The sequence below is a fragment of the Phocoena sinus genome, chromosome 19 (assembly GCF_008692025.1).
Source record: "Phocoena sinus isolate mPhoSin1 chromosome 19, mPhoSin1.pri, whole genome shotgun sequence".
Classification (NCBI taxonomy): Eukaryota; Metazoa; Chordata; class Mammalia; order Artiodactyla; family Phocoenidae; genus Phocoena; species Phocoena sinus.
Window position 1 is genome coordinate 841,016 of NC_045781.1, and position 18,935 is coordinate 859,950.

The 18,935-nt window shown below is 41.0% G+C and overlaps 2 protein-coding genes across 2 annotated transcripts; both read left to right on the top strand.

The window, feature by feature from the left end:
• Window positions 1–943: 943 nt before the first annotated feature.
• LOC116744022 (zinc finger protein 154-like) lies at window positions 944–1,682 on the top strand. The gene has a single exon (XM_032613308.1). It carries the CDS (start codon window positions 963–965, stop codon window positions 1,680–1,682), a length of 720 nt encoding a protein of 239 aa, XP_032469199.1. The 5' UTR covers window positions 944–962.
• LOC116744023 (zinc finger protein 135-like) lies at window positions 1,679–3,124 on the top strand. Its single transcript, XM_032613309.1, has one exon. The coding sequence runs from the start codon at window positions 1,679–1,681 to the stop codon at window positions 2,969–2,971; it is 1,293 nt and encodes a 430-aa protein (XP_032469200.1). The 3' UTR covers window positions 2,972–3,124.
• The last annotated feature ends 15,811 nt before the right edge of the window (window positions 3,125–18,935 follow it).

The following is an 18,935-nucleotide window of genomic DNA, read 5'->3' on the forward strand; positions in this document are numbered from 1 at the left end:
GGACACCAAAAATTATAGGGATTCTCAATAGCCAAGTCTGCAAGGTGAACTCACAGGTACCTTGCCCTGGTGAACCTGGAGGGTGTGACATCAGTACTGTGTTCAGATCATACCAGGAATGTTTCTCATTTAGCCAGTATGTTTTTGGTTGTTGCCCACACCACAGCCCATGTGTATTTCCCTTTCCCACTGTTAAGCCTGTGCTGACTAGTCAGTTTTACTTCACTGTGATATCTACTCTGACTTCCAGCCCAGGGACAAGACCCATGTCTCTGGACTTCAAATCTCAGCCATTACTCTCATATATCCTCCTCTCCTGCTCTGCAGCTTTGGTCCGCATGTGCTATGAGGTGTCCACACATCCTTAAATTGGCCTTGAACAGCAGCTATTCTACTGTAGTTGGTTTCTGCTGGGTTTGGACATATGCTTCTACACAGTGTCACGTCACTAGCAGAATAGGTCCTGCAGGAATCCTCTGGCATATGAACAAGTTCTAGAATATGCCTCTCTACTTGGTGCTGCACCCTATCCTAATGTCCTTCCTCTGGTGTAGTGTATCATTCTTTTGCCTTAGAGGCTCATTCATGCCTAGTAGCCACTTCCCCAGTGGAATTACAAGTCTCCTTTCTGGAAAAGCATCCTGTAGACTCCTTCCTAGATGTGACACATTACCTTTATGATGATGTTGCCCCCTTCCTATAAAGTCAACATGTTTATTTGCGTGTGTTTCACCATCATTTATTTGCATTCATGTTGCTGCTGTGGAGCAAAGGATGCAGAAGCACCCTTTCAACAAAGCATTTCTATAAGCATATCACAGGCCAGGACTCCTAAGGCACCTTTGTTTTCCCAGAAGAACTACTCCAGTGAGACGTGTAGTCTGGTCTTGCAAAGTATTTTTCACTTGACTGAGCATGAAGAAACACAACACAGCCAGAAAGTGTTCAGGTGTAGAATATGTATGAAACGATTTCATTTTAGTGCAAACCTCCTAAAACACCAAAAGCAGCACATGGCAGAGAAATCCTTCAGTAATGCTGTAGTCAGGGCCTTGTTTGTGAAAAGCTGCAAATGCCATGTGTTAAGGAAGCCCTTTACCTGTGAGGAAGTAGGGAAAGACTTTCTGGCCACCTTGGGACATCTCCAGCAACAGACCACTCACACCAGGGAGAAGCCAAACAAGATTGCCCAGCATGAGGCAACTTTACAAAGCAGAGAAAGTCATTACAGCTGGGGAGAATTCAAGAAAGCCTTCAGCCCGAAACATGCATTTGTTCAGAACCAGGGTGTCCACCCTGGAAGACATTGTTTTGTGTGCAGTGAATGTGGGAAGACATTCAGGTACAAATCCTCATTTGTTGTGCATCAGAGAGTGCATACTGGAGAAAGGCTTCATGCGTGTCATGAATGTGGAAAATCTTTCAGGCAAACCTCAACCCTCAATCTGCATCGAAGAATTCGTACTGCGGCAAGGCAGTACAAGTGCAGCAAATGTGGGAAATCCTTTAACCAAAACTTTGTCCTTATTTATCCCTGGAGAAGTCACATTGGAGAAAATTGTTACTTGTGCAGTGAATGTGCACAGTCTTTGAGCCGCAGATCCATCATAGTTCGAGAACGGACATTTCACACTGGAGAAAGGCGTTATGAGTGTACTCAATGTGGGATATCTTTTAGATGAAAATTTACCTAATTGTACACTGGAGAGTTCACACAGGAGAAAGGCCTTACGATTGCAGTGAGTGTGGGAACTCTTTTACTAATAGCTTGGTGCTCGTCCTACGCCAGCGAGTACATAAAGGGGAAAGGCCTTTTGCTTGCAGTGAATGTGGGAAATCTTTTACCAATAGCTCGATACTCATTCTCCACCGGAGAGTTCACACAGGAAAAAGGCCTTATGAGTGCAGTGAGTGTTGGAAATCCTTTAGTCATCAATCTTACCTCACTCAACACTGGAAGGTTCATAGTGGAAAAAGGCCTTATGAATGCATTGAATGTGGGAAATCTTTTATGTCTCGCCATGGCCTCCATTATCATCAGAGATTTCACACTGGACCAAGGCCTTATGAATGTAGTGAATGTGGGAAGTCTTTTACCTCTCACTCTGGCCTTCGTTATCATCAGAGAGTTCACACAGGAGAAAGGCCTTATGAGTGCAGTGAGTGTGGAAAATGTTTTACCTCCAGCTCTGCCCTGTGTTATCATCAGAAGACTCATGCTGGAGATAGGCCTTATGAGTGCACTGTATGTGGGAAATGTTTTTACTCTTGTTCCACCCTCCGTTATCATCACAGAGTCCACACAGGAGAAAGGCCTTATGTGTGCAGTGAATGTGGGAAATCTTTTTCCTCTAGTTCCAACCTCAGTAATCATCAGAGAATTCACACAGGAGAAAGGCCTTATGAGTGTAATGAATGTGGGAAATCTTTTACTACTCGGAGGAACCTTCATTATCATCAGGGAGCTCACACTGGAGAAAGCCCTTATGAGTGCAGTGAATGTGGGAAAACCTTTAGGAGAGAGTCTTCTCTCATTGAATACTGTAGAGTTCACACTGGAGAAAAGCCTTATAAATGCAGTGAATGTGGGAAAGCTTTTTCATCTAGGTATGTTTTCCGTTATCATCAGAGAATTCACACAGGATTGAGGCCATATGAGTGTAGTGAATGTGGGAAATCTTTTATTTGTAGTTCCATTCTCCGTGAACATCAGAGACTTCACAGTAACCAAAGTCCTTATGAATGCACTGAATGTGGGAAGTCCTTTAGAGCAAATTCTTATCTCACTGAACACTGTATAATTCATACTGGAGAAAAGCCTTATAAATGCAGTGAATGTGGGAGATCTTTTTCTTCTAGGTCTGGCCTCCATTATCATCAGAGAGTTCACACAAGATCGAGGTCATATGAGGATAGTGAATGTGAGAAATCTTTTCCCCAGAGCTTTGCACTCCTTCCACGTCCATGTTGACAGAGGTGGAAGGTCTTAATGTGTGTTGTGAATGTGGGAAGTTGTTTACTTCTAGTTCCAACTTTTGTTCTTATTAGAGTTCACAGGAAGAGCCTTATTCATGCCAGGAATTTGGGAAATTGTTTCCTAAAGAATTCATCTCGTGGGACTTCCCTGTTTGTCCTTTGGTTCAGAATCCACCTTCCAGTGCAGGCAATGTGCGTTCTATCCTTGGTCGGGGAACTAAGATCCCCCATGCCATGGGGCAACTAAGTCTGCGAGCCTCAACTACTGAGCCCACACATTCTAGAGCCTGTGCACTGCAACGAAGATCCCATGTGCCGCAACTAAGACCCGACACTGCCAAATAAATATTTAAAAAACAAAAGAATTCACCCCAGTATACATGGTAGAGTTTACACTGGAGAAAGGCCTTGAATGTGCAAGGAAAAGTGCAATTTTCTTCTTCAGGGTAATGACGTTGGAAGAAACTGAGGAGTGGCCCATCTGAATTCAGTCTCATACATCAGTTGTCCACAGTGGGAGATACCCCTGAAATTTCAGTTATGTGGGTAGCACGTGTGGCTGTATTGCACTTTGTAACCTGTCCAGGTCTCTTCCCAGATTTATGTCACTGCCCGTTTCTGTGGCCGTTTTACCTCTATCGCCTGGCAGGTCCACACAGTGTGCATCAGTCACCAGCTCAGGGAAACTGACCTCTGTTCTACCAAGTGTTGGAGCAAACCAGGAGTGGTAGCCCAGTCTGTTAGGGGTTGGTGTTCCCCCCTCTCTGACTATGTGTACAAAAGCCTGAAGGAATGTTGGCCCCGAGAACGTCATATGAATTCAGCTGACAATGTGCAGAGAAGGACAACATTTTCCAGGGACATATTCTCTCATGCTCAGTTTTTCCATCTAGCAAGTCACCAACCCAAACTGTGTGCCACACATTGTTTTGGTTTGTATAATATGGATGCCTTACTGTTTAAGGCCTATTTTGTTTTTGGAGTTCTTTGTACTGCTAGAGATTTTTTATAAGGAGATTTAGGCTCCACAGGCATGGGCCTCAGGGAGGATAGTACGATTGCAAAACGTGGCTTGTCATTTTTGGTCAAATTGCATTGGTGCCGGTGAAGTTGTAGGAGAGAGGGCAGGGCTTTTTGGTCCTCATTTGAAGCCTGGATGCTATGAGCTTTAGGAGACTCAGACATCACCCTCAAGAGGAGTAAGGTGTGACAATCTCAAGTTCTTGGAACAGCATGAATTTTTTCCCCTGTTCATGGGGGGTATCACAAGAGATGTCAGCACTGTTGATAGGCATCTCCCATGGTCTTGCAAAGAGCATGTGCTCTGATGTCCACAATTCCATGGGTGACAGTCACTGGTTGTAAGACTATAGGGGTCAGGGGAAACTGAAACTGATACAGAAACTGTGTTAGTAGGGAGCAAAGGAGACAGCAGTCAGCTCATTGGAATGTGCTTCTTCTAAAAGTGCATCCACAGATGTGTTTGTGACGATGACTGATGTGCAGGATCAGTGTGTACACAATCTCAGGACCTCCAGGCATGTTTAACTTGTGTAGTTGAGGTCATTGTCACAGAAGATAATTGGAAAGTTTTGTGGATTTTTGTAACCTCCCTGTAATGTTCGCCTCAAGGCCGTTGCTGCACAGGCAGAAAAAAGAAAGGTAGAGAAAAGTAGTCTAGGGATGTGGCTCTTGTGAGCCAGCCAACATTCCTGTGGACTGAAGTGGAAATGTCCTTTATTACTTGCCAGTGTTTGCTGCCACTGAGGCAGGATTGACCCCCAGAGGGCATGACAGAAAGATGGTGGAGTCACTATAGGGCTGTCAAATCTATTTTCCAAAAAAGTGGGGCATACAGATTTTGTTTATCTTGAAGTGTTTTTTTAAAGTTTTATTTAGGTGTAATTTACATGTAGTAAAGTACACACATTTAAAGTGAAGTATTTGATAAGTTTTGACATACACATGATACTTGTGAAAACATCATCACAGTCATGGTAGTGACCATGTCTATCACTGTGTATTTGCTCCATGTTCTTTTATAATCTCTGTGTCCCTGCCCTTCACAGCCATCCAAGCAACCATTGATTTATTTCTCCTTGTAATAGATACCCTTGCGATTTCTATAATTTACCTGATGGAATCGTAAAATGTTTACTTTTGTTTTCTCCTGGTTTTGTGTTTTATAATTATTTTGAGATTCATCAATGATGTTAAATGAGGAGCTCTTTTTTATTTTTTTAAGTAATATTCTTACCATTCGATATAACAGTATTTATCCATTCACCTGTTTATGGCTATTTGGGTTAATTCCGTGTTTTGATGGTTGATAATAAACTTGTGCAAGCATTTGTGTACAGTTCTTAATCTGGATATTTGTTTCTTTTATCTTTTGGCCAAAAAATTAGATTGCAGTGTTTGAATCACAAAGTTAGGTGAACGTTTAGCTTTTGAAGAAACTAACAAATTGCTATTTAAACATGGTATTTTTTTCTTTTTCTTTTTTTAAAAAAAATTTTATTGGAATCTAGTTGATTTACAGTGTTGTGTATTTTTTTGTATTCATACCAGCAGTTGTATGAAGGTTCCATTTCCTCCACATCTTAGTGAATAATTAGTTGGTCAGTCTTTTTTTTTTTTTTAAACTCTTTTTATGAGTTTGCTGTGCTCTCTCACTGTTTTAATTGAATTTCCCTAAGGATTCATGGTTAGCATCTTTTCAGATTTATATTTGCTATCTTTGGTTAAATGTCTCATTTTGTTTTCTGCTTTATTATTTATTTATTTATTTTGGCTACACTGCACAGCTTTTAGGATCTTAGTTCATCAAACAGGGATTGAATCTGGGCCCTTGCAGTGAAAGTCCTAACCATTGGACCACCAGGGAATTTCCTTTTCTGCTTATTCTTTGATTCATTGACGATTTTCCTTTTCTTTAACGAGTAGGACAGTGAAACAACAAAGATACCCATTTTACTGCTTTATGGAATAATTGCTTTCAGTACTCGAAGAACATATCTTGAGTTTTTTCAATCCTTTTGTTTCACACAATGTAATGGAGACATGTACTTTACAGTTTCAGATTAATCTGCCAGGAGAATTTACTTAGTTCTAAGTAAACTTGATGAATGGCACCCCTCCACCAGCCTCTTTTTTTCAGCATTTACTAAGAAGAGTTTATAATTATATGTATGTTTCTCAAAGAGCTGAGGCTAATCCATTGAAATGTAGTCATCAGGATTAATTAGGCCTCTTTCTCTCAGTCTTTTTGGTGTCTCTCAGTCTCTTTGGATAGGATAGAATCCTAGTTTTCATAATTACTGCCTATCAAATACAGCTGCACTAATCTTGTTTACATTTCCCAACACTTTATAATGTTTCAGTTCTGTGACTACTGAACTCCCATCTTCTGTTTTCTCATTCTCCCTTTATTTAAAAATTCTCCCTTTATTTAAAAATTTATATATATATATATATCTCACAGGGTTTTTTGGTTGTTTTTTTGGTTGTTTTTTCTGTTTTTTATTTTCTTTTGGCTGTGCCACACTGCATGCTGGATCTTAGTTCCCCAACCAGGGATTGAACCTCTGTCCCCTGCAGTGGAAGTGTGGATTCCTGACTACTGGGCCACCAGGGAAGTCCCTCTCAATCTCCGTTTAAAACACCTGATCACCTCTGCAGAAATTACCATGGAGTTCAACTCTTTCCTGCTGTCAGTAGTTACTGAATAAAACGTTTTTTTCCATTGTTGTTTTTATCATTTCAACTAACATCTGGTTGTGTTTATCTCTGACACCATCAGTCTCAGAAGGGAACAAAGAAACATGCTATTTTAGTATAGTACAGTGGCTGCGTTGTTCAAAGTTGAAGCATGTATGTGAATGGTCTCCTGAGTCTTGAACTATTGGGAGTAGCATAAATGCAGAATTTTTTCTCATTGTATTACCAAACTCAGGTTTGGTTGCTCACGGCTGAAAAGCCAATAATGGAGAAGGAAGTGTCAGGAGGGAAAGATGTTTTAATCAGAAAAGCTGGCAGTCCGGAGAGAAGGTGGACTCATGACCCGAGACCAACTCTGAACATTCTGGTCAGCCATGACAGTTTTGTTTTGTTTTTTGGCCACACGTTGCAGCATGTGGGATTTTAGTTCATGAGCTGGGGTCGAACCCATGCCCACTGCAGTGAAAGCATGAAGTCTTGATCACTGGACTGCCAGGGAATTCCCAGCCATGATAGTTTTTAAAAGGAAAAAGGGGAAAGAATCTCAGTGAATCGTCAAAGCAGGAGGTTAGTTTCTGCAACTTTTCCATTGCATTCAGTCTGGCTGACTTCGGATGTTACCCCTGTGGGGTTTGCCTGTAGGATTGCTTAGGGATCTGTCGAGGGTAGAGAGCTAGTCATTCTTTACTTAATTCTTTTTAATCTAGGAAAACAATGAACAGGTCAGGCAAGGTATGGTGTGCATTCAGGAGAGCATAAGTCAGGAGTTAGTTTAAATTGTTTACTGACCTCATTCCTTTAATTAGGTTCTTCCAAGGTGAGGGGGGACAGAAATGGGCAAACAGGAATGGGGCCAAAGAGCAGCTTTCAATTGACGTGATTATTATTTCCTTTGTGATTGCAGGGACTTTTCTACAGTTGGGAATTTGTATTGTCTGTGTTAGCATTCTCCGTAAAAACAGAAGCAGTAGGATATATAGATACAGTTCCATATCTGCAAGTTCTGCATCCCAGGATTCAGCCAACCCGAGATGCAGAACCCCTACATCCAGAGGGCCAACTGTGCTGGGCCATCTTATGTAAGGTAATTGAACATCTGAGGATTCTGATATCCACGTGGTGGAAGCTGGAACCAGGTCCCTGTGGATACATCCCCTGAGAGATGACTATGTTAAGAGGACATTTATTATAGGAATTGGTTATGGAGGCTGAGAAGTCCCACAACCTGCTGTCTGCAAACTGGAGAACAAGGAAAACTGCTGGTATCATTTAGTGCAAGACCGAAGGCCTGAGAACCAAGGGCCTGCTGGTGTAAATCCCAGTGTGCAAAGGGCCAAGATCCATGAGCTCTCGTGTCTGAGGGCAGGGGAAGATGGGCTAGTTCTGCACAGACACTAACGGAGAGTCCAACACATTCACCACGACAGCCTTACCGTAGACTTTCCCATGAGACCAGAGTGCTGCTCTCATCCAGGTGAGACAAGCACCATAAGCACTGGCTCATTCTGATGACTATGTGTGTCTCCTTTTCCTTGATGTCTTCTATTTTGTTCTTTTGGATAACTTTGATGATAAACCCACACCATGGTCTGACGAACACCTGTGCACTGGTGTCTTCAGGCTTCTGGCAATTCATCTGCTTCCTGCTCTTTGACAGTGACACACAAGTTTCTCAGTTCTGTTTTGTCTGTTGGGCAAGGAGAACAGAGGTTCCAAGTGTAGTCTCTGGGTTATAAGTTCATTCTAGAAGATCTCAATATTTACATAATCAACTTTATATATTTGTAGGCTCACATTTTATGCTGTTTACCCAACTGGGACATTTTGATTCAAAATTGAATAACGATGATGATAACTGCTTCATACTGCATATAGTGTATAGAAACATGAATGGTATTAATAACTATTTTAACATAATTATATAAATTGTATAGTGTTATTCACTAGAGGTTCAAAGAATTTATAATATATATAGGAATGTTCAGGGTAGAAAACCACTGCTGATTTGAAATTTATGTTGACATCTAGAAGATTTAATTTACAAAGCATTGTAGGAAAAAATATGTTTCAATGGAGAGGAAAAGACTTGGGAATACTCTGAGTTGGAAAGGTACATGTGGAGTTCAAGAACAGAAGGAAGATCTTCTGTTTAGGGTATTGTGTGATGGGGACAGTGGGTAGCAAAGAAGCAGAGAAAGTAGTATCTGAGGTTATCTCGAGGATTAGAATGAACACAGTTTTTTGTCGGGGAGACCATGGCTTTGTGAGGGATTAGTCAAGTAGGACAAATAATCATAATTGTTTAAGATAAAAGGTGCTAAGTATTGAAATGAATTTATTTTATTAAACTATATTTTAACACCTTTTAATGTTTGTTTCAGTTGGGAGCTTTCTATTTGTTTTAAAAAGTTAGTAGTGATTATGCATTTATGGAATTTAGAGTATTCAGTGGGCAGCTTTGGGAAGTTATGTTCTCTCCCGTTGCGGAGCACAGGCTCCGTACACGCAGGCTCAGTGGCCATGGCTCACAGGCCCAGCCACTCCGCAGCACGTGGGATCTTCCTGGACCGGGGCACGAACCTGCGTCCCCTGCATCGGCAGGCGGACTCTCAACCACTGCACCACCAGGGAAGCCCTGGAAGTTATGTTTTTACAAAAGTCACTTCTAGAAATTACTGTGAGCCATTAGCACCTGCAGGATACTTTCAAATAGTTGAATTCTCTTTGCCTGTTTATCTCACAGCTTTAGTAACTCTATTGCCTTTTATTACCACTAACAGTTATATTAACTTAGTAATATACATATGTTAAAGTCCTAACGCCTAAGTGACTGTATTTGGAGACAGGGCCTTTAGGGAGGTAATTAAGGTTAAATGAGGTCATAAGGGTGGGGCCCTAATTCATTAGTACTGGTTTCCTCATAGGAGGAGTAGACACTAGGTGTATGCCCACAGGGACAAATAAGGCCATTTGAGGACCCAGTGAGAAGATGGCCTTCCCAAGCCAAGGAGAGAGGCCTCAGGAGATACCAAACCTGTTGACACTTTCCTCTCGGACTCCCAGCCTCCAGAAGTGTGAGAAAATAAATTTCTATTTAAGCCAATCCTTGTATGGTACTTTGTTATGGCAGTTCTAACAGATTAACACAAACATCATTAATGTGTTCTCTTTCCCAAATAAATAGTGAGGCACAACATGCAAAGGACAGCAGAGACAATTGGTATAATTCTAAAAATGGTACAAAAACTATAAATTAGCTTTGGGAGGGAAGGGAATTTAATATGGAGTTTCCTATTTTGCTTCCACTTGTGCTGCAAACCAAAACTTAGCTCCAATTTTGCAAAGTCCCCAGAGAAGCCCAGTAGTGAGAGTCAGACTTTAAAACTCAGAATCACTCTTATTTCATACAGTGTGTTGTGGCTTACAGCTGTAATGGAGTAACAGGGTCTGACTTATCCTCTTGTTGTCATCAACTGTAAAACTACAAAATACAAGAGAATCCAACACATTCACAGCAACAGCGTTTTCCCTAGACTTTCCCATGAGACCAAAGCACCATTCTCTGGGAAAAAAGCCGTGTTCACCATTCTCATCCTGGTGAATATGCTGTCTCCTTTTACCCTGTTCTCTTCTATTTTATCTTTTTGGATAAGTCTGATTATGAACCCACAACATGGTCTAATGAACACCTCTGCAAAGGTATTTTCAGGCTTACCAAGATTCATCCTTTTGTTATCTTTGGTAGTGACACTCAGCTTTCTATTTTGCTTTGCCTTCTGGGCAAGGAGCACAAATATTCTAAGTGTAGCTCCTGGGCTATAAATTCTCTCTGGAACACCCTACCATTTATTTAATCAACTTTATATATTTGTAGGCTCACATTTTATATCATTTCATCTTTCAGAATATTTTGATTCAAAATCGAATAACAGTGATAATAACTCTGCTTCATATTACATGTAGAGTATAAAAACAGCAGATACTCATAATTATTCAAAACCAATTTTCTAAAATGTTATACTGTTATTCACTACAGGTCCAGGGAATTTTATGGTAATACAGAGAATATTCAAGATTTAAGAGTGTAGATTATAACAGCACTTTAAACGTTAAACTATGTTGACACTTAAAAGATTTATTTGAATTTACAAAGCATAGTGGGGAAAATAGATGTTTCATTTGGAGAGAAAAAAACCTGGGAATACTCTGAGTTGTAAAGTCTCATGGAATTTATGACTGAAGGAAGATCAATGTGTTTTTGGTATAGTGTGTGATGGGAAGAGTGATGAGAAAAGAAGCAGAGGAAGCAGGTGAAGGCTTCTTTTGCCAGGTATCAGAGGATATCTCAGTGATCAGAATGATCAGAACTTTTTGTAGGGAAGATGATGAGTTTGTGAGGGATTAGTCAGGTGGGATAATAATCAGTGTTATATATGATAACAAGTGTAAGTATTCAAGTGAATTTATTAAACTATATTTTTGCATCATTGAATATTTTAATTGAAAGTTTGTGTTTGTTTGAAATAGTTCTTAGAAGTGATGCATTTACGAGCATCCCTCGTGGTGCAGTGGTTAAGAATCCACCTGCCAATGCAGGGGACACAGGTTCGAGCCTTGGCCCAGGAAGATCCCACATGCCTCAGAGCAACTAAACCCATTTGCCACAACTACTTAGCCTGCGCTCTAGAGCTTGCAAACCACAACTACTGAAGCCCACGTGCCACAACTACTGAAGCCTGTGTGCCTAGAGCCCATGCTGCACAACAAGAGAAGCTAGTGCAATGAGAAGACTGAGCACTGCAATGAAGAGTAGCTGCTGCTCGCCACAACCAGAGAAAAGCCTGCGCACAGCAACGAAGAACCAATGCAGCCAAAAATAAAATAAATAAAATAAGTAAATTTTAAAAAAGAAGTGATGCATTTACAGTATTTAATAGGCATATTTTGGAAATTATGCTTTTATAAAGGCAATTTCAGAAATTACTGTGATCTATTGGCAATTGGAGGATACTTTTAAAAGTTGAATATTCTTTTCCTCTTTATTACCTAGCTTTAGTAAACCACTTGCCTTTTATTACCACTAACATATATTAAAAGAATACTTTTCATAGGTTGAAGCCCTAACCTACAATGGGATTGTAGTTGGACATAGGTCATTTATAGAGGTAATTAAGGATAAGTGAGATCATAAGAGTGTGGCTGTATCCCATTAAGACTGGTTTCCTTCTGTTGACAAAAACTCAATTAACAATCAAGTTAAGAAGAAAAAAGTGAATGTTATTCAACCCAAACTGAGGATTATCACCCAGGAGACAGACTCTCAGAATCTCTGAGGTCTGTTCTGCCTTTTAGAAGTTGAAGGCACAATTATTTACATTTTTCAAAGGATTGTGCAAAAAAATGACATACTGACATTTTACATAAAGTTCATAGGCCAAGTAAGCATGTACAAAGCGAGCAGTGAGTCAGCATGACCCCCAACAGAGTTTGGAAAGAATGCTAATCTTTTAAGAAGTTCCATTGCTAGCATCAGAAGAAAGGGAAAAAAAATTGATCTTTACATTCAAGAAAGCATTCCCATCTTTGAGGAGGACTAGTTAGTGTGTGTAGTGGAATAACTGAGGACATGGAAAGGAGACGTGACCCGTGACTCCCTCCCCCCAGCAAACTGGCGACTGGCGAATAAGCCAGAACTGCAAGCGGTCCTGATTGCTTTGAGCCCCCCCCCCCACCGGCAAACCGGGGGCATGCGAATAAGCCAGAACTGTAAACAGTCCTGAATGCCTTGAGCCCCGTCCCCCCCGGCAAATCGGGGGCCTGCGAATAAGCATTGAGTGCTTCGGGCACTGATCCATGCGATGTCCTCAGTATAATCAGAATGATGGGAACACAAGGAAATGTCCTTGTGCTACTTCAGTGTAATCAGAATGGTGGGAACACAAGGCAATGTCCTTGTGCTGATTTTACGCTCAAGGACGAAGCACGGCATGTTTTCAAGAAAGCCCATTATTGATTGTATAATCAATAAAAACATGTTGCTGCTTTGGTATTTCTGGAATGTTAAGAAAACAAGTCTTTAAATGTAAACCTAGGTAATGCTTAAATAAGAGCTACCACAGCAGGACAGACGGCACTGTTTTGCCTGAGCGAGCGGCAGCCCTCTACTGCTGTGCTTCGGCACAATTCATCTCGTGTGATGAGTTTACTTTCGGCCCTGTCATAAGATAAACTACAACATTTGGCGCCCGAACAGGGACCTGAAGGTAAGTAATCGCGTGATCGCGGGACCGAAGGGGAAATTGGTCCGCTCAAGAGTAAGCGAAACCTTCGGGAGCAGTAGAGTAACTGTAATGGGGAATTCCCATTCAGTAGAATTTCAATACATTAGACTCCTGAAACAGTTACTACGGAGTTCAGGAGTGAAAGTGAAACCAGAATGTTTTGATGAATTGTTTGCTCTGGTTCGTAAACATTGTTACTGGTTTCAACCTACTGGTCATAACCAGTTAAATTTAAAAGTTTGGAAACAGGTTATGCGAGCCTTAAGAAGAGCTCATCAGCATGGAGACCCTATATCTGTCCGTGTTTGATCTCTTTGTAAATTAATTTCCCTTGCCCTGGAACCATTACAATCTGAAACTGAAAGTGAAAATGGGGCGCGCCCTCAGCGTCCAAATTCTGCTCCCGATCATTCTGCTGCTTTTCGTACTCTGTTTCGTAAGTCTCCTATAGAGGACCTTCCTCCGCCTCCTCCTCCCCTTGTGTCTGAGACAGGAGAGCATTTTTCAGGTTCCAGTGATGAAGGGGCTTTTTCTGATGGTAATAAAGATCGGGAGCAAGCTAGCAAACAAAATGAGATGCCACTTTCTCAACAGAATGAGATTTCTGATATATTTTCAAAGTTGAAAAATTTGATGACTAAATTGGAAGAAAATAAAAACAATGCTGCCACCCCTTCATGTCAGGAGCCATGTCCTACTATTCCTTCGGCTCCTCCTTTAGAATTAGCAGCTTATCCTGTTGGAGCCTCTCGTCAGTTTCGCTTTCCTCTAAAACCTGAATCTAATAGACTATTCTTGGAAGAAGAGATGAATAAGGAAGAAAAGCAATATTCTGAATCATTTTTTGCTTTCCCTATTGTTAGACAAGCTATGCCTGCTAATGATCAATTTCCGAATGGATATGTAAATGTTGAGTATAACCATCATGATATAAAAATTTTTTAAATGCTAAAAGAAGCCATTAACGCGTATGGGATGTATTCTAATTATGTTCAAGGACTTTTGTCTGGGTATGCTACCGAAAACATGTTAATTCCTCATGATTGGGAAGCGATTGCCAAAACTGTTCTTGAACGTGGACAATATATGCAGTTTAAAACTTGGTGGAGAGAGGACGCTGAAAACATGGCAAGGACTAATACAGCCCATAATCCTCCAGAGCCACTTTTAGATGAATTAATAGGAGCAGGCGCATTTTGTAATCTACAAGCTTAAGCTCAATTTGATGATTTACGAATCATTCAAATACGTATGTGTTGTTTACGAGCATGGTTATGCGTGGAACCCCCTGGAAAAACAGCACAATCTTTTACTAAGTTAATGCAAGGGCCTGGTGAGCCTTACACTGATTTCTTGTCTAGACTGCGTGCAGCCATTCAAAGAGCTGTAGCACAAATAGAGGTGCAAGATTTATTATTACAGTCTTTGGCCTTTGAGTATGCAAATCCTGAATGCCAGAAGGCATTGCGACCTTTACGGGCTGTAAACGCTCCACCTGAGGAGTATATAAAAGCTTGCCATGATATTGGATCTCCTACTTATCATGCCAATTTACTTGCAGCTGCCATAAATGAATAATTATAGACTCTCAGTATGTGGAATTTACAGTTAAAAATATTGAGACCGCTTTTATCCCAAATGGTGGATCAGAACTGCACTCTTTATTTTTGCAAATACAACATATAATTAGACTACGTACTGCACCACTTTATATTACTCATATTGGCGCTCATACTCATTTACCCGGCCCATTGGTAGATGGAAATGATTTTATTGATACTTTAGTGGGTACCGTACAGTTAGCTACAGCAGAACATCACAGATATCATACTAATGCCAGAGGATTGAAAAATAAATTTAATCTTACATGGAAACAAGCAAAAACTATTCTCCGTACATGCCCGCAATGTGCTGCCATTAATCAACCTTCTTTGAATATCGAAGTTAACCCTAAAGGCTTATCTGCTAATGCTATCTGGCAAATGGATGTAACTCAATATCCTGGTTTTGAAAAGTTAAAATATATTCATCATTCTGTAGATACCTACTCTCATTTTTCATGGGCAACTCCATTATCTTCTGAAAAAGCTGATGCTGTAATAACTCACTTATTAGAAGCTTTTGCTGTTATGGGAATTCCCGACAGCATAAAAACCGATAACGATTCTGCATATCACTCTCAAAAATGTCAGACTTTTTTTGCCACACATAATATACAGCATGTTACAGGTATCCCAGGAAACAGTACGGGACAAGCGGTTACTGAACGACAAAACCGCACTTTGAAAGAAATGCTTATAAAACAAAAAGGGGGAGATGAGGTACAAAGTCCTAGGAAAAGAATACATATTGCTTTATTTACTCCTAATTTTTTGAATCATGGAGAAGATGATTTTAGTGCAGCTGACAGACATTGGACACAAATAAGTACACAAGAACTTAGACAGCCTGTTTCTATATTAAGTGAAAATACTAACACTTGGAAACCTGCCGAGGTTCTTCGTTGGGACCGGGGATATGCTTTTGTTTCTGCAGGAGCTGAATCTTATTGGGTGCCGGCTAAGAAGATAAAGCTTCGGGATGGCAACTAAGCATAGCTTTGATGTGACGGTAATGACGAAGGGATTTGCGGAGATGGATTTGAGCAAGAGAGCAATCCGTGTGCCATTGGATCGAACAAAGAGGGCGTCTCCATTGACCTGGGGGCAAGTGAAAAAGTTTGCAGGCACTGCTGAAAATCTTGTCATTTCACAGGGTAAACCCCTCACTAGCACCAGTCTTTTTGTGGCTATGTTGGCAATGTCTGCACAGGTAATAAGCATATCAGCCAATGAGATAAATTGTACTAACCATACTTATTGGACTTATATTCCTAACCCTCCTTTTAATATGGGGGTTACCTGGTGGGATGCCCCAATTCTTGTATATGTAAATGAGTCTGGATAGTTGTCTGGTCCTTTTGATGATAGAGGCCCTTTGAAGCCGGAAGAAGGAAGGATAATAGAGAATTACACGGTGGGTGTTAATGGACCTCCTATTTGTATGGGAAAGGGAGATCTTTGCCTTAAAATGAATTATCAGGCATGGTTAAGTGTTGTCAAAAATGAAAACAGATATCATGGGTTATATCTTTTGAGTGCTTATAGTTTTAAAAGTTCTAATTCCACTCTTAATGAGAATGTTTCCGCACCTTACTTGCCTCATGCCAGGTGCTTCTTGTGGATAGATTATCAGATTGGGTCCATTGGATTCGATGCCGAGGAGAAATGCCTCGGGTTCTTGTTAATACTTCTTGGGGAAGCGTCATTGATTGGAGACATTTTGGCTCCACCCGAGGAAAAAGGGGTCTGAAGAATTTACACTGGCATAGAGAGGATAACACTATTTATAGCAATACTATTAATGATACCATAGTATGGCATGCTGGAGGGTTTTCTCCTCCAGGTCCTCATTTAAATGGATATCCTATCCAAAAGGACTTGTGGAAGCTTATGACAGCTTTGAAAAAGATTAATGCCTGGGTAGGACATATGGTTAACAAATCTGAAAATCATAGTTTGACTTTCCATAAAAATGTTACTTGGTATACGCGTAGTTGTGTGAAATTACCTTATATATTGTTAAAGGGACCAGCTGTATGGAATGAGACTCAAGGTATTATAATATGTAAAAGTTGCTCTCTGTATACCTGCATTAAGTCTAGTATATCTTTTAACATATCTACTGAAAGTTTGTGTATCTTACGAGCTCGGACAGGTCTTTGGCTTCCTGTCAATCTTGGAAGGGAATGGCAAGAATCTCTTCCTATAGCTGTTTTGCAATATTTAGCTGATGCATTAAAAAGAAATAAAAGATTTGTAGGAATGTTGATTGCAGCTGTCATGGGTATTATAGCCATAACAGCTACTGCTGCAGTAGCTGGAGTTGTTTTAGAACAATCTATTCAGACCGTTGATTATATAACTGATTGGCATAAAAATTCTGAAATGCTTTGGTCCTCTCAACGACAAATTGATTCGGAAATACTTTCGGAAATAGCAGACTTACAAGCTGTGGTTATGTTGGGGGACCAACTTGTAAATTTACAAAGACAAATGAAGCTACGTTGTGACTGGAATCAAAGTGCCTTTTGTGTCACTTCGGTTCCATATAATCAGTCTGCATTCCCCTGGGCAAAAATAAAAAAGCATTTATTACATCACAAAAATTTGACAGAAGAAATCGTGAATTTACAAGGGAAAATTCAACAAACTTTTCAGAAGAGATTATTACAACGACTTAATTCACAAGAAGTATGGACTGGAATTATTCAAGGACTTAATAATCTAAATCCCATGTCTAAATTACATGCTTTATTTGGTTCTACTGCAGGATTACTAATGCTCATTATAATAATAATCATATGTTTAATTGTAGTCCGACGACGAGTGAAAGCTACCCGCCATGCAACATCGCAACAAGCTGCCGTGTTCTCCTTGATGCTGCACAAGCTGCAAAACAAAAAGGGGGAAATGTAGTGGAATAATTGAGGACATGGAAAGGAGACGTGACCCATGAGCTCCCCCCGCAGCAAACTGGGGGCTGGCGAATAAGCCAGAGCTGCAAGCAGTCCTGATGGCTTTGAGCCCCACCCCCGGCAAACCGGGGGCATGCGAATAAGCCAGAACTGTAAACAGTCCTGAATGCTTTGAGGCCCCCCGCCCCCCGGCAAACCGGGGGCCTGCGAATAAGCATTGAGTGCTTCGGGCACTGATCCATAAGATGTCCTCAGTATAATCAGAAAGGTGGGAACACAAGGAAATGTTCTTGTGCTACTTCAGTATAATCAGAATGGTGGGAACACAAGGCAATGTCCTTGTGCTGCTTTTGCGCTCAAGGACGAAGCACAGCATGTTTTCAAGAAAGCCCATTGTTGCTTGTATAATCAATAAAAAACATATGTTGCTGCTTTGGCATTTCTGGAATGTTAAGAAAACAAGTCTTAAAATGTAAACATAGATAATGCTTAAATAAAAGCTACCACAGCAGGACAGACGGCGCTGTTTTGCCTGAGCGAGCGGCAGCCCTCTACTGCTGTGCTTCGGCACAACTCATCTCATGTGATGAGCTTGCTTTCGGCCCTGTCATAAGATAAACTGCAACAGTGTGTAATGCAGATGCACACTGCACATTAAGGAGGTAGGGAGGCCGAAACAGAAAATTTTATGTTTAAATTTTCTTGTCCTTCCTTAAAATGTAAATTTTATTTCATCACTTATAAGAAGAGGGATGGACACCAGGAGTATGATCACAGGGAGAAAAGGCCATGTGAGGACACAGCACGAAGTGGACTACCCAAAGGCCAAAACAGAGGCCTCAGGAAAAATTAAAACTGTTGACACCTTCCTCTTAGACTTCCAGCATCCAGAGCTGCGAGAAAATAAATTTCTGTTATTTAAGCCACCCAGTCCAAACTGTTACTGAACCAGTTTCATGTGACCTACACACAACAAGCCAAACGCTGAGACACTGTGCTTTGCAGCAGAAAACTGTTTATTCACAAGGCAGCCAAGCAAGGAGAAGGAAGGGCAAATCTCAAATTCATCTCCCCAAAGGCAAGGGGCTAGGAATATTTATGGGATAAAGCTTGGCAGGGGTGAGGGTGGGGATTGAAGATACGGAAAAGGTGCAGTAATTGTCATTCTGCACAGGTAAAAGTAAGCTACAGACTTCTTCATGAGATACATGTTCAGAAAATGGCAGGCTTAGCATGTTCTGAGGGTGGGCTTTTGGCCCTCTGACATCAAAACCCATCTAGTTGGGGACTTCCCTTGTGGCACAGTGGTTAAGAATCCGCCTGCCAAAGCGGGGGCACTGTTTTGAGCCCTGGTGTGTGGGAGATCCCACATGCCGTGGAGCAACTAAGCCTGGGTGTCACAACTACTGCCTGCACTCTAGAGCCTGTGAGCCACAACTACT